Source organism: Necator americanus (assembly GCF_031761385.1).
Source record: "Necator americanus strain Aroian chromosome Unknown Necator_2022.05.29.01.07, whole genome shotgun sequence".
Classification (NCBI taxonomy): domain Eukaryota; kingdom Metazoa; phylum Nematoda; class Chromadorea; order Rhabditida; family Ancylostomatidae; genus Necator; species Necator americanus.
In genome coordinates, this window is record NW_026986548.1 from 556,321 (window position 1) to 574,945 (window position 18,625).

The window sequence follows — 18,625 nt, forward strand, 5'->3', positions numbered from 1 at the left end:
TACTGTCGGTGCTTACGAAAAACGGGTTGTTCTGTTTTAAGCAGTCGAGTCAAAAATCTAAAATGTGTTGTATATTCGCTCGGGCGACGTGTAATGCTGGAATGCACTGATATCGATCGAAGAAACCGCACTTCAAACATTACTCAGCTGAAAGACAGTGAACGTCAAAATTCCCTTGATTTTGAGATTTTCTGACGCCTAGCGGAAAACTCTTGAAGCGAATGATGGATGATAAGCGACCGTTTCGTCCAGCAGCACGAGACGTGTTAGCAAAGACGACTGATCCCGCAAATGCAAAGCAGACTTTATGTTTCTTCTTGCTGACCTCTTACTTCTTACTGATTTTTTCTTACTGACATAATGTGGTGTTAATTACGTAAAATAACATTTTTTTTGGGCAATCTGCACACCTGACTTCCGTAGATGAAGTCAGACTACAGTAGAATAGGTGAATAAGCGCCAACATGTTCACTTGGCCGAGCACGATATATCTCTGGGAATTTCCTCTGCTCGACAGATACATTTGTCGTCAGCCGCGCACTGATAGCGTTCAGAAATTAACCTTTTGCTACTATTAGCATGAATGATTCAAATATCCATGGAGGAAATTTCTTTGGATTTCCATTTTTCTCAGAATCCTTAACTAGAGGAACGATTTTGAAGAGGTTGCTGTGATGTTATGTAGCAGTTTTCCTGATTACCAGCATTTGCACTCAGACTAATTCCCAGGAATAAAGTAGTAGTAGCGGCGGAAACCATGCATGTCGTAGCGAAAGAGTAACTCAAGGAAATGTTGTGAGTTTTTAGAATTATCCAACAAGCACCCTCCTATCAATCCACTCAGCCCAGGATGTAAGTTCTTAATTTCTAAGTAGAACAACAGAGAATAATGAACTAACATTAAACTTTGTCTTAGCAGTGTAAATAGTTACGTTGTCGGAGAAATATAATATTTTTATTGAAGATTAAAGACTAACAATACTGTAGTAGCCAAAAAATAAAAAATTCCCAACTTTCACTTCCACTCTGGAAATCCATTTCTTTACAGCCTTATACAAGAGACAAGCGCACAACCGTTGGCAGCACCTGCATTGTGAGAGTTTATAAATTTGCAGTCACCAAAACCTCCGCTTCTCTGGTTTTATTGGTTGTTTCTCGCATTGGCGACTCCTGTCAAATTCTTTGCTACATTTTCCGACTGCTGAATTGTTCGCTGAACTAACCTATGCCACTAACCGGTCTTTCAGATTTCTTCAGCCACAACCACCCGTCGCTGCTCTGCCAGCTGTTGCTGTCTCATCTACTGCTCCGATGATGGCGACTCCAGCAGTCGTAACAGGACCAGCACAACTCCCTGTTGGTCCCTTCCCAGTTGCAACGCATCCAGTTCCCATGGCACCGATCATGCCTTCTGCTCCTATGTGTGTTGCGTGTTTTCATAACATTATCACCTTCAATTAGCCCTACTAACATCTTGCTACATTTCTTTCTTTTTGCAGAATAGCGCCGTTTCCGGCCGGTTACCCTCCACCGCCTATGAGCTAGTGAGGACTTCTTTTTCTTATCATAAACTCTTGGATTTGCAAAAATCCAGCTATATTTGATTATGAAGGCTAATTAGGTTCGAAACTGCACTTTTTAACCAGAGAAAAAGAAAGTTTCTGGCAAAAACAAAGAGGAGATGTTTCATGTACTAAAGGAAATAGTTGTGTAGTATAACATATATGAGCGTCATAGGTAGCAGCCGAGACAGAAATATTACACTGAAAGTGATTTAGTGTGGGAGGGATGGCATTGTCAACTTTTTAGTATGCAGAATTCAAAGGCGTAAGATTTCTTTAACTCCATAACCTCAGTGGAGGCTAATAACTAGCCACAGTCGGCGCCGAATGAGTTCAGCAGGAAGTGCGCAGCGTTCACGATGAAGACATGACTACTGCCACTGGGGGTCTGTCGACAGAAAGGAGCGTCGAGGAGTCGGAGCACCACTGGTTGGTTTTGCCCCGAACTCGTCACGTGAGCTCGGTAGAACGTTGTTGAGCGTTCGCGACTGTAACAGTACCCTAGCCTTTATGCTAAAAATAGGTAAACTCACCCTAGTCAGAGTAATGTTCGTGTATCCTAGTGCCGGTTTTTTTCTTATCAGATCATTTAGGAAGGGGTTAGTCACTCTCTTTTCACTTATTTTTAAATAGCGGCATCTACCTCCTTCATGAAACGACCTCGTGCTTTACCATAACTTATGTCCTTAGCTTAGAAAAAACTAAACATCAGTGGATGAGGTATTCCTTTTCCAGCCAGGCCCCACCAGCTCTTCCTCCTCAATCACCACCAATACCATCGTACAATGTGCCTCAAATGGTAGCTACTTTTCGATTCCACCGTACAATCGCGATGAGGATTTCCATTGTCAATAGGATAATTAAAAACTGATGCTCGTACGGATCTATTTAGATCAACGCGTTGCCTCCACCTACGGCAGAGATCCACCCTGCTCCCCCAGGACCCGCTCCGTCTGATTACCAAATGCAAGCCTACCAGGTTGCTTTATAACCTTTAATCTAATAGCTAATTAAGCATTATTTATTCCCATTCTTCATGTACCACTGCATCCTGTCTTTCAATGTCGTTATTTTCAGCCAAAGACCTATCTCAGCAGTGCTCCTAATGCCAAGAGACTGCGACTGTAGAAGAGTGGACCTGACACCTCGTAAGCAGACATCATTCCCTCATTTTCCCATGTAAATATCGCTGGAAAACTCATGATAAACCGTTTTCTTGATGAAAATCAACTGGTTTCGAATTGAACAGTGACATTTTATAGAAAAATCATCCTCAAACGTTGAAGGTCACCTCACCTGCGCGAACAAAGATACCAGGTCGTTTGGTAGCCTTTCTCGTCTTCATTCGAGATACCTACATAGAACAAATTCAAAGATGTTTTACACACTTTATCATTTTTTAACGGATGGAACATAGCTTCATGACGTTAAATAAAGGATAAAGGATGAAGTTTCTGGCGTTAATCAATCCGCTTGGGATACGCCCCCACGTTCACTTTGAATAAAACAAGACGTTAAATAAAACAGTACAGTTTTTTTTACTCAATAGGCGGGCGGGTGTTAAGGACTGACACTGCTTTCAACATCGTGGCAGGGTGCGCCGCCCTCAAACATATCAAAGCTTCTGTCGATATTTAGTTAGAGTTCGTGTAGAATCTATCCATCCGCCGCTATTTTATAAACAGCGAAACTTTAGATCTCGACTGAACTGTCTGTCAACGCCAAATGTCGTCAGATATTCCTTTACCACATTCGTCCACAACTTACGACTTTACGGCCACGGACACTTTTCCAGTTTGGGTTTAGAAGCATCCCCAGACAGCTTGGACAAGATGAGCAGACGATTTCCTTGTAATGTGACCAAAGAAGTGAAGACTGTTTCGCATGATTGCTTCAGAAGGCCGGGCAAGTCGTTCAAGATATGCGAATGTCCACGTGGCGAGCGCCGGTGCACCGGTTTTCTCCGGCAATTCCGTGATTCCGAGGCGGATAGCTTCTTGTGGAGAGGAATTATGATAGCCCACTGGTGTCTCCACGAGTCAGGTATCTTTTCGTCAGTCCATATTGAACGGCTGACTTTCGCCACCTCACGAATCCCAAGGAGGAGGAAGAGATTTCTCCTCTGATTCCGTCATCTTTGCCAGATTCCCCATTCTTCATTTTCTGGATACATGCGAGAACCTCCGACTCCATCCGTGGTTCTCGTTGGACGTGATGTGTAGCGGTCTTTGGATATGCTTGCGTTTAGGCACCGAGGGTACCTGTCGGTTCAACAAAGGATTGAAATGTTCCACCCAGATGGGTATTGTTGCCTCCCCGAGAGCGACTCCGTTGCAATGTCGAAAAGAGATGAACACCTCCTCATCTTGCCGCTGTACTGTCTTAGGGGAGTATAGTTTTTTCTCGAATCCTTGTCCTGCTACCTCTTTTCGTTCTCCTTCGCTCTTAGCATCGCGTTTCAGCCGACAACTCAATTTTCTCCTCAGACGCTTCTCCTGGCTCAGGTCTCAGGTAGCGCGGGCGACACATACCGAATTATGCGTGAACCTTCTCTCCACAGATGTAAAGATGAGCTTCATCCTCGGCATCGAAACCGAGAGCATTTTGTCTGCGGCATCCTGCATACCACTGGTGAGAGAGTCGGCGTTCTTAGCCTTCTTCTTGGTCTGTAATCCAGCATTTATCGACATCCGTAGTCAGAATTTCCTTCTGCATTCTTCATCCTTCACAAATGCCATGTCTATCTCCGGTTAAGGTTGAATTCCACGACTTCTTTTCCGGAACCCTAACCTGAAGCTGAGAACAGGGCGGTAGTCGGTATCGAAAGCGTCACTTCAGACAGCCATGGATCTTCGACAAGGAGGTGCCCCTTATCGAAACCTAGTCAAATTGTCGTTTAAGAGTTGCCATCTACCGCTGGTTCTGCTCTTCTGGCGTTAAAAGGTCCTTCGCCACGACATGAAGGTGTCGTTGATTCCTCTCTTGTGGAAGCAAAGATGAGATTCGTCTCTTTACCAAGATCCTAGACGATCACCCGTTGTCCGACGTTTGCTTCGTGGAATAATACCATTTCCGAGGCACATTGGATTACTGTTCGAATCTAATCTTTGCTTTCGCATCAATTTTAACGATAAGCGCCTGTTGGCTGGATATCCCATACATTAGTGAGTTATCGTAGAAAGAGTCTTTGTTGTTCTCTTCAGCGCTTTTCGTAGGTGTGCGGGCACTAAAGATCCAGGATTTGGGTATTCTGCGATCCCGCAGTCGTACAAAGGCGTTTCTTCACGACGACGAGCCGAGTTCCTCCACGAGTTTATTCTTGTCGTTCCTCACAGCTACCGCGCAGGCTTCTACTTCCTTCTCATCAACATCAAAGCAGTATTTGGCGTAATTACCTATGTTGATGGGGCGATTCCTGATGCGAAAGCTTGTTGCGTGCGTGCTTCTGTGATACAGCGAACGGTGCATCCAGATATTCTAACAGTTTGGTCAGGGAGGCTTGCTGAAGTTTACTTGACATCGACCAGCAGTTCAGCGCTCCAAAACTGATGTTTTTGCCAAAGATTCCATGTTCTCTTTAGACGTCTGACGTATGTATGCGCTTTGGCAATGTGCTGGGTGAAAAATACCTTTTTGCGATATTTGGGAATCTTTCGCCATGTAAAGTGCGAGTTATATAGCTCGCACGCTCCCACGACGTACACTCAGATGCTTAGCAAAAGCAGGGCTGCAACGTGCATATAACAGTCAGACTTGTAAACGCGGCCTATGAAGTTCTACTAATACATCATAAAATCAATCAAAACACGAGAAATCCGCATCATCATGAATCTATGATGAACTTGTACTTGTATCGGCAGCTGACACGTTGATATGAAACGTTGTTTGGCTTCAACATTTAGGGCCACCCACACATCGATGTCGCCGTTGATGGCTGAAATGACGAAATCATATTCTGTGGCTTTTGGTGCGTTTCTTAGCCGCTTACTTGTTACGACAGTTTGTTGACGTAGAAGTTGTCAAGACACAGTTCTCATGTATATTTTTCACACTTCCACTTCTGCTATATCCAGAGCGTTTTTCATCCCAGTTTCATTTATTCTTCACTGTGCCTTTTCTTATGCTCTCGCGGTCTCACTATCCTCACATTGTAGTGAATTTGTTTCATAATTTCTAATTTCTTTCTTTTTACCCAGAGAACTTTTCACTTAGAGTACGAAAGGTGTGTAGGTGTATGTACATATGTAATCCACACATTCAAGTGCATTTAGATCTAACTTAAGTAATTATTAATTGTATTTAAATAAGGACTAGTTATTACTGTGTTGATATTGATTGCGAATTTTTTGTTGTTTGCAATAACGCATACACCGAATCTGACGTGGTGAGGGAATCCGTGGAAAAAACCAGAGATGGGGTCGTAGATTGCGGGATCCCGGGTGGTTCCGCTCATCTCTCACTAATCGTCGCAAAAAGCGGCGTAGTTACCGCCTCAGTTCTTATGAGGTACGTTATTACACTCTTCCGTTCACACGTTCCTTTCCTCTCAGCAACCTATTCGCTGGTTTAATTTGAATTCATTTGAATGAATTTGGCTGCTGAGAAGACATCACTGTTCTTCGACCGCTTCCACTTGATGCGGCGACTGCACAAGTGCGGCGGTTTGCAGCTGAAGTAGTCGTAAAAAACGGCGTCTCCCACGAAGGCGAGGGAGAAATGAGCGGAACTGTCCCAGATCGCGCAACCTATAACCACATCTCTAACTTTTACCGCAGATTCCTCACTATGTCAGATTCGTGGTACGCTACATTTAAGAAAATATAACCAAAAATTTCATCTGGGTCATTATTATAGGTCTTTACTTGAGTCCTTAGAAAAAAAAAACCTGTTTACTTTTTAACCTTCCGGAGTACGGAGTAAGCAATTTTTCATTGTACCGAGTAAGCAATTTAGGTTCAGCTGAAAATTTCCCCCTCCTTACTCACTTACACTTGGTCCATTCCTTCAAAGAATTCAATTGAATGAAAGTTCGTAATTTCCAGCAAGTCATAACATTGGCTGGATGAAAGAGTCCTGTATTCTTTTCAAAAATCCAGTATTTCTTGACTATTCAACGAAATCCAGTAGAAAAATAATCACTTTCCTCCAGAAGCAATATAGATCTCACAATATGAATAGAAAAACAGTGCGGAAGTACATATGTATGCGATAATGCAACGCATCTATTTTATCGGGTCCTATATCAAATAAAAAAGCAACCCGATATCAGCAGGAATTCAAACAATATGTAGATGATCGCAAACATTGATAATGCCTTAAAGACTGCGGCAGAAACCTCTGGCGAACCAAAGGTTTTTCTCCCACTTTTGTTACCAACGACTAAACGCCTAACGTCTTACATTTTGGCTTCGAAAACACAGGAGACCATTCGCATAGTGCAGCAACTATGTTGATCAACTTTCATGAGCATATTAATTGGAAATATTTAAGAAGATGAAATGAGATACATATGTATGAACTCGAAAGGACTTTTCCATGCTCAAAACGAAGAAAAGTATTAATAAACCATATTTTTCACTTGATTTTCTCTGTTGCTTCACACGCTTTTAATATGCTGATTCCAACGCAGTCGAATGCTTTTCGCTCTTCGATTTTCTGCTCTCGGTGTTATAGCCTCCATCCTACATATATGCTTCCGAAGATCATCGCCCAAATCAATTCACGTGCCGGAAATTTAAAGTTTTGAAGAACGTGAGTTGCGACAACGATTACACAGCAGTTAAGATAGATGTAGGCTCTTGCCAGTACCATGAATGTCATCTTCGATATTTTATTTAATTCGCTACGTTAACAGTATTAATGCATCGATTTCCTTTCATCCGTACCAGATTTCATTGGAACGCTTCTGAACATTCACTTCGGTGTTGAAAAAACTACATTGTTCTCTTTTCGCCATATATATTTGCATAGCATTGTTTTTGGTATCGTGCTCACCGTCACACAGCTCTCAGAAATTGAGATCGGTTCTCATTTGAAATGGTTGCGAGGAATCTTAGTGGTCCTTCAATTGCTGGATTTTTGTGATTTCCTCTAATATGTCGAGTAGTACCTAAGGTTTTGGAAAATGCAAAGAGTTGTTCGAAGTCCTCCATTTTGCGAAACACGAGAAACCAGTAGGGCAGTGTTTGCGGAAAATTTCGTTGGCAGGTAGGAGTTAAGACTAAGCTTTCAAGAATGGCTCTATACTTGTGAAGAAAGTTGTCGCTCTAAGTAAACTGGACCTATGGATGCTTGCGAGGCCTCTAATTCGTGGATTTGTAAGTAGTTCGGTTTTTCTCGTCACTTTCCAGCGTTATAACCTTCGCTAGAGCATAGAACAATCAAACTTATCAGTAATTTATGTTTTTAAATGCTTCATCAACGGGGAAAGAGTGGAGAGATGAGCGGTTGCTGCTGATCCTTCTCGCATGCGCCAACGTTCACCTTCGATTGAGAATCGTTTGAAGCCTATGAACGCATGCTCGGCCAACATAATGATTTGTGCGTTCGAGCCTATGCTTCGGTTAAAGGCAGCACACCACGAATCTGATGTGGTGGGGAATTCAGGTGGAGTATTTGTACACGGGATAGTAGATTATGGAAAGGGGTGTGATTCCGTCCATTTCTTCCTAACTGCCGCAAAAAACTGCCCACAAGATGCGCGCGTGCACAAGGCTGGCGCGCTCCAATCGAACTCCTTGTGGAAAATAGTGCGCCGGAAGCTAACGAAGCGGTATCTTCCGTTTTCTACGGCAGTTAGGAAGAAATGGAGGAGATCACCCTTCTCTCCACAATCTACGATCCCGTATACGAATACTTCACCTGAAATCCGTACCACCTCAGATTCGTGGGGTGATGCCTTTAAATACTGAACGTTTACTGAGGATGGGTTGCATTTATATATATTTATATGTATTTATACGTATAAAACAACATGACACATAAAGTTTCAGTGGTTCCCCGACTAATTCTCAAGAAAACTAAGGGCGTTGTAAATAAATTGAAAAGAAGTTCTGTTTCTTCAGTTTGATGCTTTTTTATGATATGAAATAACAAGGCCCAGTAAAATGTAAAAAATCAGAACAAGACTTGCTCGTAGAATGGATAATTTTCAGCTCCGATAACATATTACATTTTAGGAATTCTTGCTTCCACTTTGAGAAAGGAAAAACGCTTACTGCTTACTCTTCAAAGTGACATCGATGCAAATTCCTCTGGAAAAGAATTTCTTTGATGGGTGTTATCATAATTCATTCTGCCATACTTAGAAAGGAGCAAAGAACGCAAAACGACCTTGTTTCATTGTGACTCAAAAGACCCCTCAACCGGAAAAAGCGTACATGAATCGTTTTTCGATCACGTGTTTAATGATAGCACCTATCGTTGCAGATATGGACGGTTTATGATAGTAATGAGCCGTTATATATGTTCATTGTGCGGGAATCATCACCTTCGGCTGTCCGACATGACACCTACAGTCGAGGTGGGTGTGCTGCGAAATATTTTGCTAAAAATGCCATTAAAGTCGAGTGAACTGATTGAACACTGATCTATCGGTTCTGGAGTCCACTGCATCCCCAGTCGCCCATTTCTGCAGAGAAAAAAAATTGAAGTTACGAGAAATCCAAACCATAAACAGAACAAAAAAGAAATGTTTCTTCAGAAGTGCACATTCAGTCACGAACACATTTATAGATTAATCTAAACGAACATCAACATTTATGTGAGAGATGGACGAATGTTCCCAGCGGGTGACCAAGCATGAAACGAATGACGATCGGTGACGAATGCGGGTTGTACAATTAGGAAAATTGTGAATACCATAGTGAATGATTCGGACTAACGAGTTGAACAATGACCCATCCGTCATCATCTACTTGACTGTACATCATAACTATACTCGAATAACGTAAAAATTGCCTTAGGTAGTCATTTCATTTACTCAAAGTGATTTGGGGCCTTTTTCTCCCCGGAAATGAGGCACAGTTGCCCAGATTAAGATTCTTTGCATTTGCCATAGGATATCTATTGATGAGCTGAGGAAAAGCTTCACTTTCAGAACAGGGCGTTGTGCGGTGAACTGACTTTGATCTCATTAATTCCAATTCTCTAAACTAGAACCGTTGCGCCTTCCAGCCATGCTCTTACCCATTCACTCGGGATGAGATCGAGATAACTCAAGGACCAGTTGTGAGAATAGTTCGCTAGGAGTTGTTGATGGTTTCACTACGAAGGATGTTGTTCTTTTCTGCTGGCACAGTCACACTTGGCAGTCACACTACAGAATGACGATTCACAAAAAGGAACAGAACACTGGCATGTTCAAAAAAGAACTAGATAATACCAGCCGGTTTTTATCTGTACTGTACTGTTTTTTCTGCAGTTATCTACTTTTCAAACAACAACCTTTGTAGAATTAACCGCTAGGAAAATCACAAAGGCCGAATATAGCGGCCGTAATCGGGAAACAATAACTTTTTTCCCAAAAAAATCCCTGCAAATATTTCGTCTTTAATTTTTCTAGCAATAAGGAGGACGAAGGGATGAAGTCGCGGCCGTTGATATTTTCAAATCAAAACCAGACGCTGAAAAAACCGCTCGTATAGTAGTGTATATGACTCGCAAACTCAGCCATACAAAGCTGGAATCACCCGAAACAGAGGGCAGGACTTATGCAATCACAACGATTTCAGTGACGGCAGTGAAATGTGGATAATATTGACAGAACTGTGCCAATGCTGCAGCTAATGGTTGTCTAACGGATCTGGAGAAGATAATGAAGAAATACGAAACTGGGTAGCTGTAGCAGGGAAGCACCTGACCCAAGCTCTTGCCTTCGCATAAATATGCATTGGAAGTATCCAATGCACAGAAGTTAAGGAGTTCATCGAAGATGCTGCATAACGTACCAACAGCGCAATAACACTGATTCATAAGTAGCAGCTGGGTGTGGAATCAATTCACTAACACTAACAACACTAACACTAACATTGACACTTACTAACATGGGACTAACGAAGACCGAACGTCAGAGACGTGAAATCAGAAAAGTATGACGGAAATTATGGCGCAGATGTAACGCAGTCAGTAATAGGTCCGACTGCTACTGCACGATAGATGGTTCAAAAATAGTCCAATGCCAACCAATGTTTTTCATCCCTCCGGGGTCGATAAGTTGGTCCAGATTTGCCTGGGATGATGAAAAGACTGATTTTATACATCGGCTGCCACAAGTCATTGTATGGGCAAGTCCACAAGTCTCAGATGATTATGAAATGTAGTCGAACGCGTAGGCTCGTGCTTGCAGGGATCGATCAGACCGCGCACTTCATCGTTTTCATCGCGTCATCAGAAATGACGCAGCTACGAAGCAGTCAGGCTGGAAGCTGAGCAGTGCTGCCAACCAGTTATCTTTGATCAGCTCACATGGAAACGAACCGGTCGGATAAGTTGTAAAACTACCCACTGACGCACAATCACCGAATGAAGTCCCGGCTACCTACGCGCTGAAAGGTGGAAGCCAAGCGAGCTTTGGAGGACTAATTTCTTAAATGGTAGCCAGTTCTCCTATTTCCTTTTGCATTTTCCCCAATCGATGGCAAATATCCATAACTTCTTTCTGTTCGATGCCATTTTTAACCAACCAACAACTATCCTTTCAGTCCTTCTACCGGGAGATCGACGAACTCGTAGATGAATACAAGTGTCGCGAGGCGTACACGAAACTCGAAAGTGTGAGTGCCTCCTAACCGGTTTACATAGACGTATTTTGATGTTTTTCTCTTGGAAAAACGTGGTACAACTCATGCCATTTTATGTGAAGTCTTTTTCTTACATCATGTTCTTCCGAGTAGTATTATCTACACTCGAGATTCCCTGTAATAAAAAAGCGATGAGTGGATCCACGTGTACGTCCGATAAATGAACTTTGTAATATATTTGACCTCAAATCCGGTACAATTGCTTAAATACGTCACTTCACGAATCTGGGGTTGTACGGGTTTCAGCCGGGTAATGCGTATTCGGGGTCGTAGATTGTGGGGAAAAGGGTGTTTCCGTTCATCTCTTCTTGTGTCCGTATGAACGGACGACCCCGGAACGCTGTTTCTTCCGACGGCATCTGTTGCAGCGCGCAACGTTTGCGCCCCGCTCCACCTGCGATTCGTCGAAAACCTACCCGGAAGAATTTCAGGCAGGGCGGGCGCAATCGTCGCGCATTGCAACAGGAGGTCGTCCATATACACTGATACAGGAAGAGATGAACGGAATCACTCTCTTCCCCACAATCTACGACCGCGTATAGGCATTACCCGACTGAAACTCGCACCACCCCAGATTTTTGGAATCTGACACACGAATCTGAGGTGGTGCAGATTTCAGATGAAGTATTCATATACGGGATAGGAGACTATGGAGAGGGGGTGATTCCATCCATTTCTTCCTAATTGCCGTAAAAAACGGCCCGGAAGATGCAGCGCCGCACCAGGCTAGCGCGCTCCAGTCGAACTCCATGTGGAAAATACTGCGCCAGAACGACTAAAGCCATATCTTCCGGGCCGTTTTTTTACGGCAATTAGGAAGAAATGGACGGATTCACCCCCCTCTCAATAGTCTCCCATCCCGTATACGAATACTCCACCTGAAATCCGTACCACCTCAGATTCGTGGAGTGATGCCTTTAAGCGGCTGAGTTCGAAGCGGCGCGGTGGAATGAGTTGAGGGGTTGTGGTCGAGGAGGAGGCACCACCATTCGGAGTGAAGCTAGCAGGCGGAGTGAAGCTAGCAGTGGTATCATTCCCGTTAGCTCTACGGCCTGCTTCGAGCGCACCCGCATACGCAACTGAACACTGTCTTAGGTCGTCATGAGCCGTCTATAACTTTTCAAGTAAATAAGACGTTTCCACCACATTTTCTCACAAACAGTTGAACAGGAGCTAAAAAATTAGGCCGAAGTGTAGAAAAAAGTGCTCCTTTTCAATATATGCGAATGCTTGAGAAAATTGTTTAAAGTGCTTAAGAAATAATTATGAACGAATTGCACCGTAGAGGAAATTAGTCATAAGTGTCCCTTGTCTGCATTGTAAAAGTCCGGCTTTTCTTATTCAGCTCAGAAGAAAATCCTAGTACTCTGCAGTTACACCACAGTCAGATCCTTACGTGACCATGGCGTAACTGCCTAGCTCGCAGTTTGCGTGGTGGAACCTTCGCTAGCTCCTTTTAAGTGCATAGCTGAGTAACGGGGTCACCGCAGGAACTCGAGTGCGACCGCTCATGCAAATGCGCCGCAAGTCAGATTCTTTTGATCTTACTGCAGATAGGCGCATGTAATATTATAAAAGGATTTAACGTAATAGAAACATGAAGAGGTATGCTGTGCGAAGAAAACTGCCGATTTTTCTTCGCGAAATGCTGATTTATGCTGAAATAATAATAGCTGGCAAAACTTCATAGTGGATCCACCTGTTTCTAGCTAGTCGACTTCATTGATGACAAAGCCGAATGGCACCGACGATGCGCTGAAGTATGTTATATGATTAGCAATATGGAAGAGAAGGATCAAGAGCGGGTGGAATGGCTCAAAAAAGGTTTGCTGTGTGATGAGTTTTGGAGGAAAAATGACATCTCTGACGAGAAAAATTCCAACAGCAATAATTCAAGAAAACGACCCGGTGCTCAAATTTTTTGGTGTCCGGAGCTTTCGCTGGAAATAAAAAAACCACTACTTGTTTTATAATGATCATATGAGTAGTTCTAAATGCCTGTAGATAATGAATGCAGAATAGTAGTGAAATCACTTAATAATAGTAACAAGTATCAATTGTGAGGGGCGGGTGTGGTGTAGCGGTTAGAGGTTCCGCTTCCTGCACGATCGATCGGAGGTTCGAATCCGCCCAAGTGCTCACCAAGCCTTTCATCCCTCCAGGGTCGATAAATTGGTACCAGACTTGTCTGGAAGGATAAAAACACTGACTTGACACATCGGCTAACCACCGCAAGTCATTGTACACGGCCAGATACACGTTCGTAAACCCCAAACGATTCTGAATTGAAGTGAACGTGGGGGCGCATCCAAAGCGGATTGGTTAACGCCAGAAACTTTATCCTTTATTTATCAATTATGAAGACGAACTTCTCCCCCTTATTCAGCGCTCTAGTCCTTTGAAGGCAGCCTTTGCTTACTCAAGACAAAAACTACCTCATTTCGTGTTGATGAGTCGTATTCAGCCACCTCAGCTGTCCTCGTGGACGCTTTCCTCGCACTTTTAGATGAAGGCCGATCCGAAGTATTTGCGTGCTCAGTGTCGCATTCGCAAATGTGGTCAAGTGAGGAAATGTTAGCCGTCCAATAATATCTTCACCTTCATGATTTGGAAATAGTGATACATTACCTTGGTCCCGAATCCGTATTCGGCTCATTAGAACACTACTAGTTGAGTGATGGCTACATAGAACTTCAAACTTTGAAACGATTAGTGTCTTGTGTGCAGAGAGCGTACTGGTTGATGGTCGCCGCTTCAATCACGCGGTGCTTATGAGGAAGGTAACTTCTGCCTCTTGCGGGCTATCCTCAGACCCACCGAACCCAAATACGTGAAAATCGAAAGATTTGTTCCAACAGTCTTGACGACCTCAACCTCGTTTGCGTTAGTTTTTGCCGGCCTCAGCACATCTCCTTTTATAGCATCAAAGACGACTATGAAGAACACCAGAGAAAGGACTGAGATTGGACGCAGGCGATGGAAATGGGGAATTTTGCTAACATACTTGCGCCAGCTTTCACTCGGCTTCGCATGTCATCGTAGAGCCCTTTGGTTAGCTTCTCTGGAAAAGCGAACCAAATAAATTTACGTGAGACGCTGTGATCGGATGCTTCCTCCATGTCTAGGGCTTCTAGCTCACTACTAGATGCAGCTGTTTTTGCTCCTCACTATGCTTCTCTATCAGAAGTTGTGTAATGCCATCGATGGTGTTGCAGTCGGTGAAAAAACTGCGCCTTGACCTGAAATTCGACTACTGGACTGAGTTACCTGTCCAGATAACTATTGTATTGTTTCATTACCTTCTTTGCATCCAAAACTCGGTTCAGAAACTGTCTTAGTGAGTTTGCAGAACTACACCCTCGCGAATTCCAGGGAAGTGTCCCCAGTCGCCTGCACTCGGCTTTTTGGGTCAGTCTAAGGGGTTTGGATCAACTTAAATAATTGTCTGATTACTGTCTTATGAGGTATTAAATTACCTTGCGCTGGATGCGGTCGAACGTTTTCCCCAAGTCGAGACGTCGAAATGCAATAAATTTTTCCTCAAAAATGATACTCTTAATTACAAGAAGGCAACGTTTTTTTGTCGATGTCGGCATTTGAAGAGCTTCTTGCGGTGAGAAAACAGTCGAGTTGGTCTATCATACATTTTACCTTCGGCCGACAAAGTTGAACGATAACGCATCCTTTTCAGAAAAGTAGGTTACAGTAAGAAAGTGTCAACTGAACTCAGAAAATCGATTATATGCAACAGGCAGTTATATCCAAGATCTACATGAGCAATGAGGTAGCGGATTGTAACGGCTGTCTTGTGGTTTGCTGTGCTCTCCAAGCGACTTGTTTGCTGTGCGTCTCGACTAAGTTGCAACTTACAAACTGTAGCTCATAAAATCACTTTACTTCTTTGCATTCGCTTGTAGAGGAAATTGTACTAAAACATACTGAGGGGACAAATTTTAGTGAAGAACGATAGCTTATTGTTTACTTATCGCAGTCTTATGAAAAAAAAAGAATAGTTATAAAGTGTCGCCAGCACCAACACTTATCGGCATTCTGAACACCTATATAGTACAAACTGGGAAAATACAAGAAACGTCCGCTTTATTCGAAAAAAAAAAGCTTAACAGTGCATTGGCGACTACGTTGACGCTTATAAAGTAGATTTAGGGCGGAAACACGCACTCGATGCTCACGAATTGAATCCGTCTAGCATAGAAATCTTGAAAATTCTTTGCTCAACCACTGGTCGGCTTGCAGAAGAGAGTGGCGTACGGGACAAGATCAACCTGGGATTTGAGTTTAAAGTAAGTTGCATTGTTGCGCCAAAACATGCTGTGAGATACCTAACTTATACATCGATGGGAATACGGAATAGAGTGATTAGTCCAATTTTTTCCCTTGGTACACCAGTGGCATGTATTCTTTGATAGGAAAAAGATAATCTTTTCTTCATGATTGCAGTTTTGGGTTGTGACAGACCCGTCTCGCTTTGGCGCCAATTACAAAATCTTGAACTCCTGTTCTGATGCAGTGTTCCGTCCTAAACCTTTTTCACTTGAAGGTGATACGGGTTTCAGGTGGGTTATGCCTGTACAGGGCCGTAGATTGCGGGGAAATTCGTCCATTTCTCTCCGTATCAGTGGAAACGGACGACCCTGGAATGTTGTTTCTTATGACAGCTTCTGCTGCAACGCGCAACGTTTGGGCCCGCCCCACCTGGGATTCGTCGAAAACCCATTCGGACGAATTGCACTGGAAGACGTCGTAAAAAACAGCGTTTCGGGTCGTCCTTTTACATTGATACTGGAAGGGATCACGGAATCACTCTCTTCCCCACAATCTACGACTCTGTATAAGCATAACCCACCTGAAACCCGTACCGCGCCAGATTCGTGGGGTGATGCCTTTAAGGACACTTTTGTTGATATCATCATTTCGGGACGCTATCTTTACTGTTCAGAAAATGGCGTTCCATGAGCCAGACAGCTGTACTTCCAATCTTTCATGACTTTTTCATGGCTTAATCCTCCTATGCCTTTTCGAACACTCTTCTAGGCTCACCTGGATCGTGCAGTTGAACTCGACCCGACCTCATTCGAAATTCTACACATGCGGGGAAGATTCGCATATCAAGTATGTGTTAGCTGTTCATGAAGTGCAATATCGCCGGTATCTTCAGGTAGAAGACACAAAAGATGGCAATGACGCATTCTTCGGTAATTTAGACAGCAATTTTAATCAGCATGTGATGCAACAAGCTTTCCTTGAGGTGACGAGTTAGCGCGCTTAAAGGTATCACCCCACGAATCTGAGGTGGTGCAGATTCCAGGTGGAGTATTCGTATACGGAATGGGAGACTACGGAGATGGAGGTGATTCCGTCTATTTCTTGCTAATTGCCGTAAAAAACGGCCCGGAAGATGCGGCGCCGCACAAGACTGGCGCGCTCCAATCGAACCCTTCGTACAAAATGGTGCGCCAAAACGAATGAAGCCGTATCTTCCGGGCCGTTTTTTACGGCAATTAGGAAGAAATGGACGGAATCACCTCCCTCTCCGTAGTCTCCCATCCCGTATACGAATACTCCACCTGAAATCTGCACCACCTCAGATTCGTGGGGTGATGCCTTTAAAGTCATTCGAACCTGTTCCTCCTCTGATTTTGATCTCAGCCATAGTTGAGGACAACTGCTGGCCTCGAGGGTGGAAGACCACGTCTTTCATCTTTCCTATTAGTGGCCGTAAAATCAAGACCCTAGCACTTTAATCCTGTTTTGCCACTTTTTGCTTGAGGTGCCGGCGGTATTTTGTTCTCACTCAGTAGTTCATTCACTTCCATGGATTGCATTTATTTCAAAGCTCTATTAAGGTAGCAAATTTGAGTTTCTTCGAAAAACTTGCGGCGAAAACAATTGGAGCTTTGCCTGAAGTGTCAATGGATGAAGCTTTGAGGGATTTGATGGAGTTAAGACATTGATTGTTGAATAGAATCAAATGTTTACATATTACGCATTATGAGCGTCAATGTTCAAAAGCCACTTTAAATGTTTGTTTAGTAGAAGTACGGGGTTGACCTAGGAGTGCAATTTTAGGCGGAACAGCTCTGTCCCGGAATCACCGAGAACAGACTCTACATCGGTCGTGTATTACATGCAAAAGGAGAATACACGGCAGCGAAGAAATGGCTAATTGAGGTATGTTTGAAATTGACCCTAACATTCATGAGAATGAGCCGGAAGTAGTTTTTGCGTTTTTTTTTTTTGTAAAGTATGTAATGAAATTTTGATTTGGCTAATTTCCCATCCTCTATTGTCGTCACCATTCTTCAAGTATCTATTTTAATTGTTTAAATTTCCGGTTTTATCAAATTCACATCCTGCGCATGTAGTTATGGATATTAAATGGAGGCAGTGAGTAATGAGCAAACAAGATATGCGATGAATCAGACGACGACCTGGATTGAGCAGCAAAATCGACACTCATTCCCAAACGGTCCGCCAACCACAAGCGATTGATCGTCTTTCAAAAAGAAACTAGTCGTTTTCGGAAAAATAAATAAGAAAAAAAAGTGAAATAACCAAATCCAATTGTTTGTTACGTTCGTTAAAAAAAAAACACTGACTTGACCATCGGCTGGCCCCCGCAAGTCCTGTATAGGCCAACACGCGTTCCAAAATCTCATCGATTACGAATTCCAGTAAAACACGTTGGCGCATCCCAAGTGGATTGATACGCCAGTGACTTTATCCTTTTATCCTTTTGTTACGTTCGTTTCATGAAAAAATGCCCCAAAATGGACGGTGAATCAGTGTATCAGGTTCTAACGAACTCCTAGCTACTCATTGCTGAGCACAGCTTTTGACGGAAACCTGCACATCAAGCACAGAAAGCGGCTGAGTTGCCGCGTTGCTGTGGTTGTTCTCATCTATCAAACATAATCGCTAGTGCCCGTATGCGAAGCACGAGTCTTATGAATCCCTTTTCAGGCCGCCCACGCCACCTGCGACGACGACGAACCGGTCGAGCGCGAGCACATTGCTGCAGCGCGCGCGCTATTGCTCCACAGAGTATATCAGAAGTAATTTCTAAACGTTCTGCAATATTATGACAAACGTACATGAAACGTGTCTATGGTTGTTTCTTCTTTCAACTTCATTCCCATCTTTCTACGATTTTGTATTTCAAGTACAAAAACGAACAGTTAGTAGTATAAGAATGTTATTTCCGCTGTTGGGAATGTAGGTTTATGTATAGCTTCACAGCTAGCC

The 18,625-nt window shown here is 43.3% G+C and overlaps 3 protein-coding genes across 5 annotated transcripts; 2 read left to right on the top strand and 1 right to left on the bottom strand.

The window, feature by feature from the left end:
* Positions 1 to 221: 221 nt before the first annotated feature.
* On the top strand, positions 222 to 2,690 carry RB195_026513 (uncharacterized protein; the record flags this gene model as incomplete). The annotated part of the gene is made up of 7 exons (XM_013452661.2): positions 222 to 265; positions 808 to 852; positions 1,049 to 1,093; positions 1,248 to 1,421; positions 2,298 to 2,361; positions 2,455 to 2,541; positions 2,640 to 2,690. 7 exons carry the CDS (start codon positions 222 to 224, stop codon positions 2,688 to 2,690), a joined length of 510 nt encoding a protein of 169 aa, XP_013308115.2.
* RB195_026514 (uncharacterized protein) lies at positions 1,254 to 7,714 on the bottom strand (the record flags this gene model as incomplete). 2 transcript variants are annotated; one of them, XM_064176983.1, is made up of 5 exons in its annotated part: positions 1,254 to 1,417; positions 2,859 to 2,916; positions 4,094 to 4,228; positions 5,411 to 5,496; positions 7,672 to 7,714. In XM_064176983.1, 5 exons carry the CDS (start codon positions 7,712 to 7,714, stop codon positions 1,254 to 1,256), a joined length of 486 nt encoding a protein of 161 aa, XP_064070988.1. The 2 variants fall into 2 exon arrangements, with proteins under 2 accessions (XP_064070988.1, XP_064070989.1); XM_064176984.1 differs by lacking the exons at positions 1,254 to 1,417; positions 2,859 to 2,916; positions 5,411 to 5,496; positions 7,672 to 7,714 and adding exons at positions 3,365 to 3,592; positions 4,477 to 4,584; positions 4,692 to 4,788; positions 4,958 to 5,082.
* Positions 7,715 to 9,003: 1,289 nt separating this feature from the next.
* Positions 9,004 to 17,334, top strand: RB195_026515 (uncharacterized protein; the record flags this gene model as incomplete). Of its 2 annotated transcripts, none has more annotated exons than XM_064176985.1 (6): positions 9,004 to 9,084; positions 11,264 to 11,335; positions 13,072 to 13,186; positions 15,527 to 15,663; positions 16,415 to 16,492; positions 17,227 to 17,334. In XM_064176985.1, 6 exons carry the CDS (start codon positions 9,004 to 9,006, stop codon positions 17,332 to 17,334), a joined length of 591 nt encoding a protein of 196 aa, XP_064070990.1. The 2 variants fall into 2 exon arrangements, with proteins under 2 accessions (XP_064070990.1, XP_064070991.1); XM_064176986.1 differs by having other exon boundaries at positions 9,067 to 9,084.
* Between the last annotated feature and the right edge of the window lie 1,291 nt (positions 17,335 to 18,625).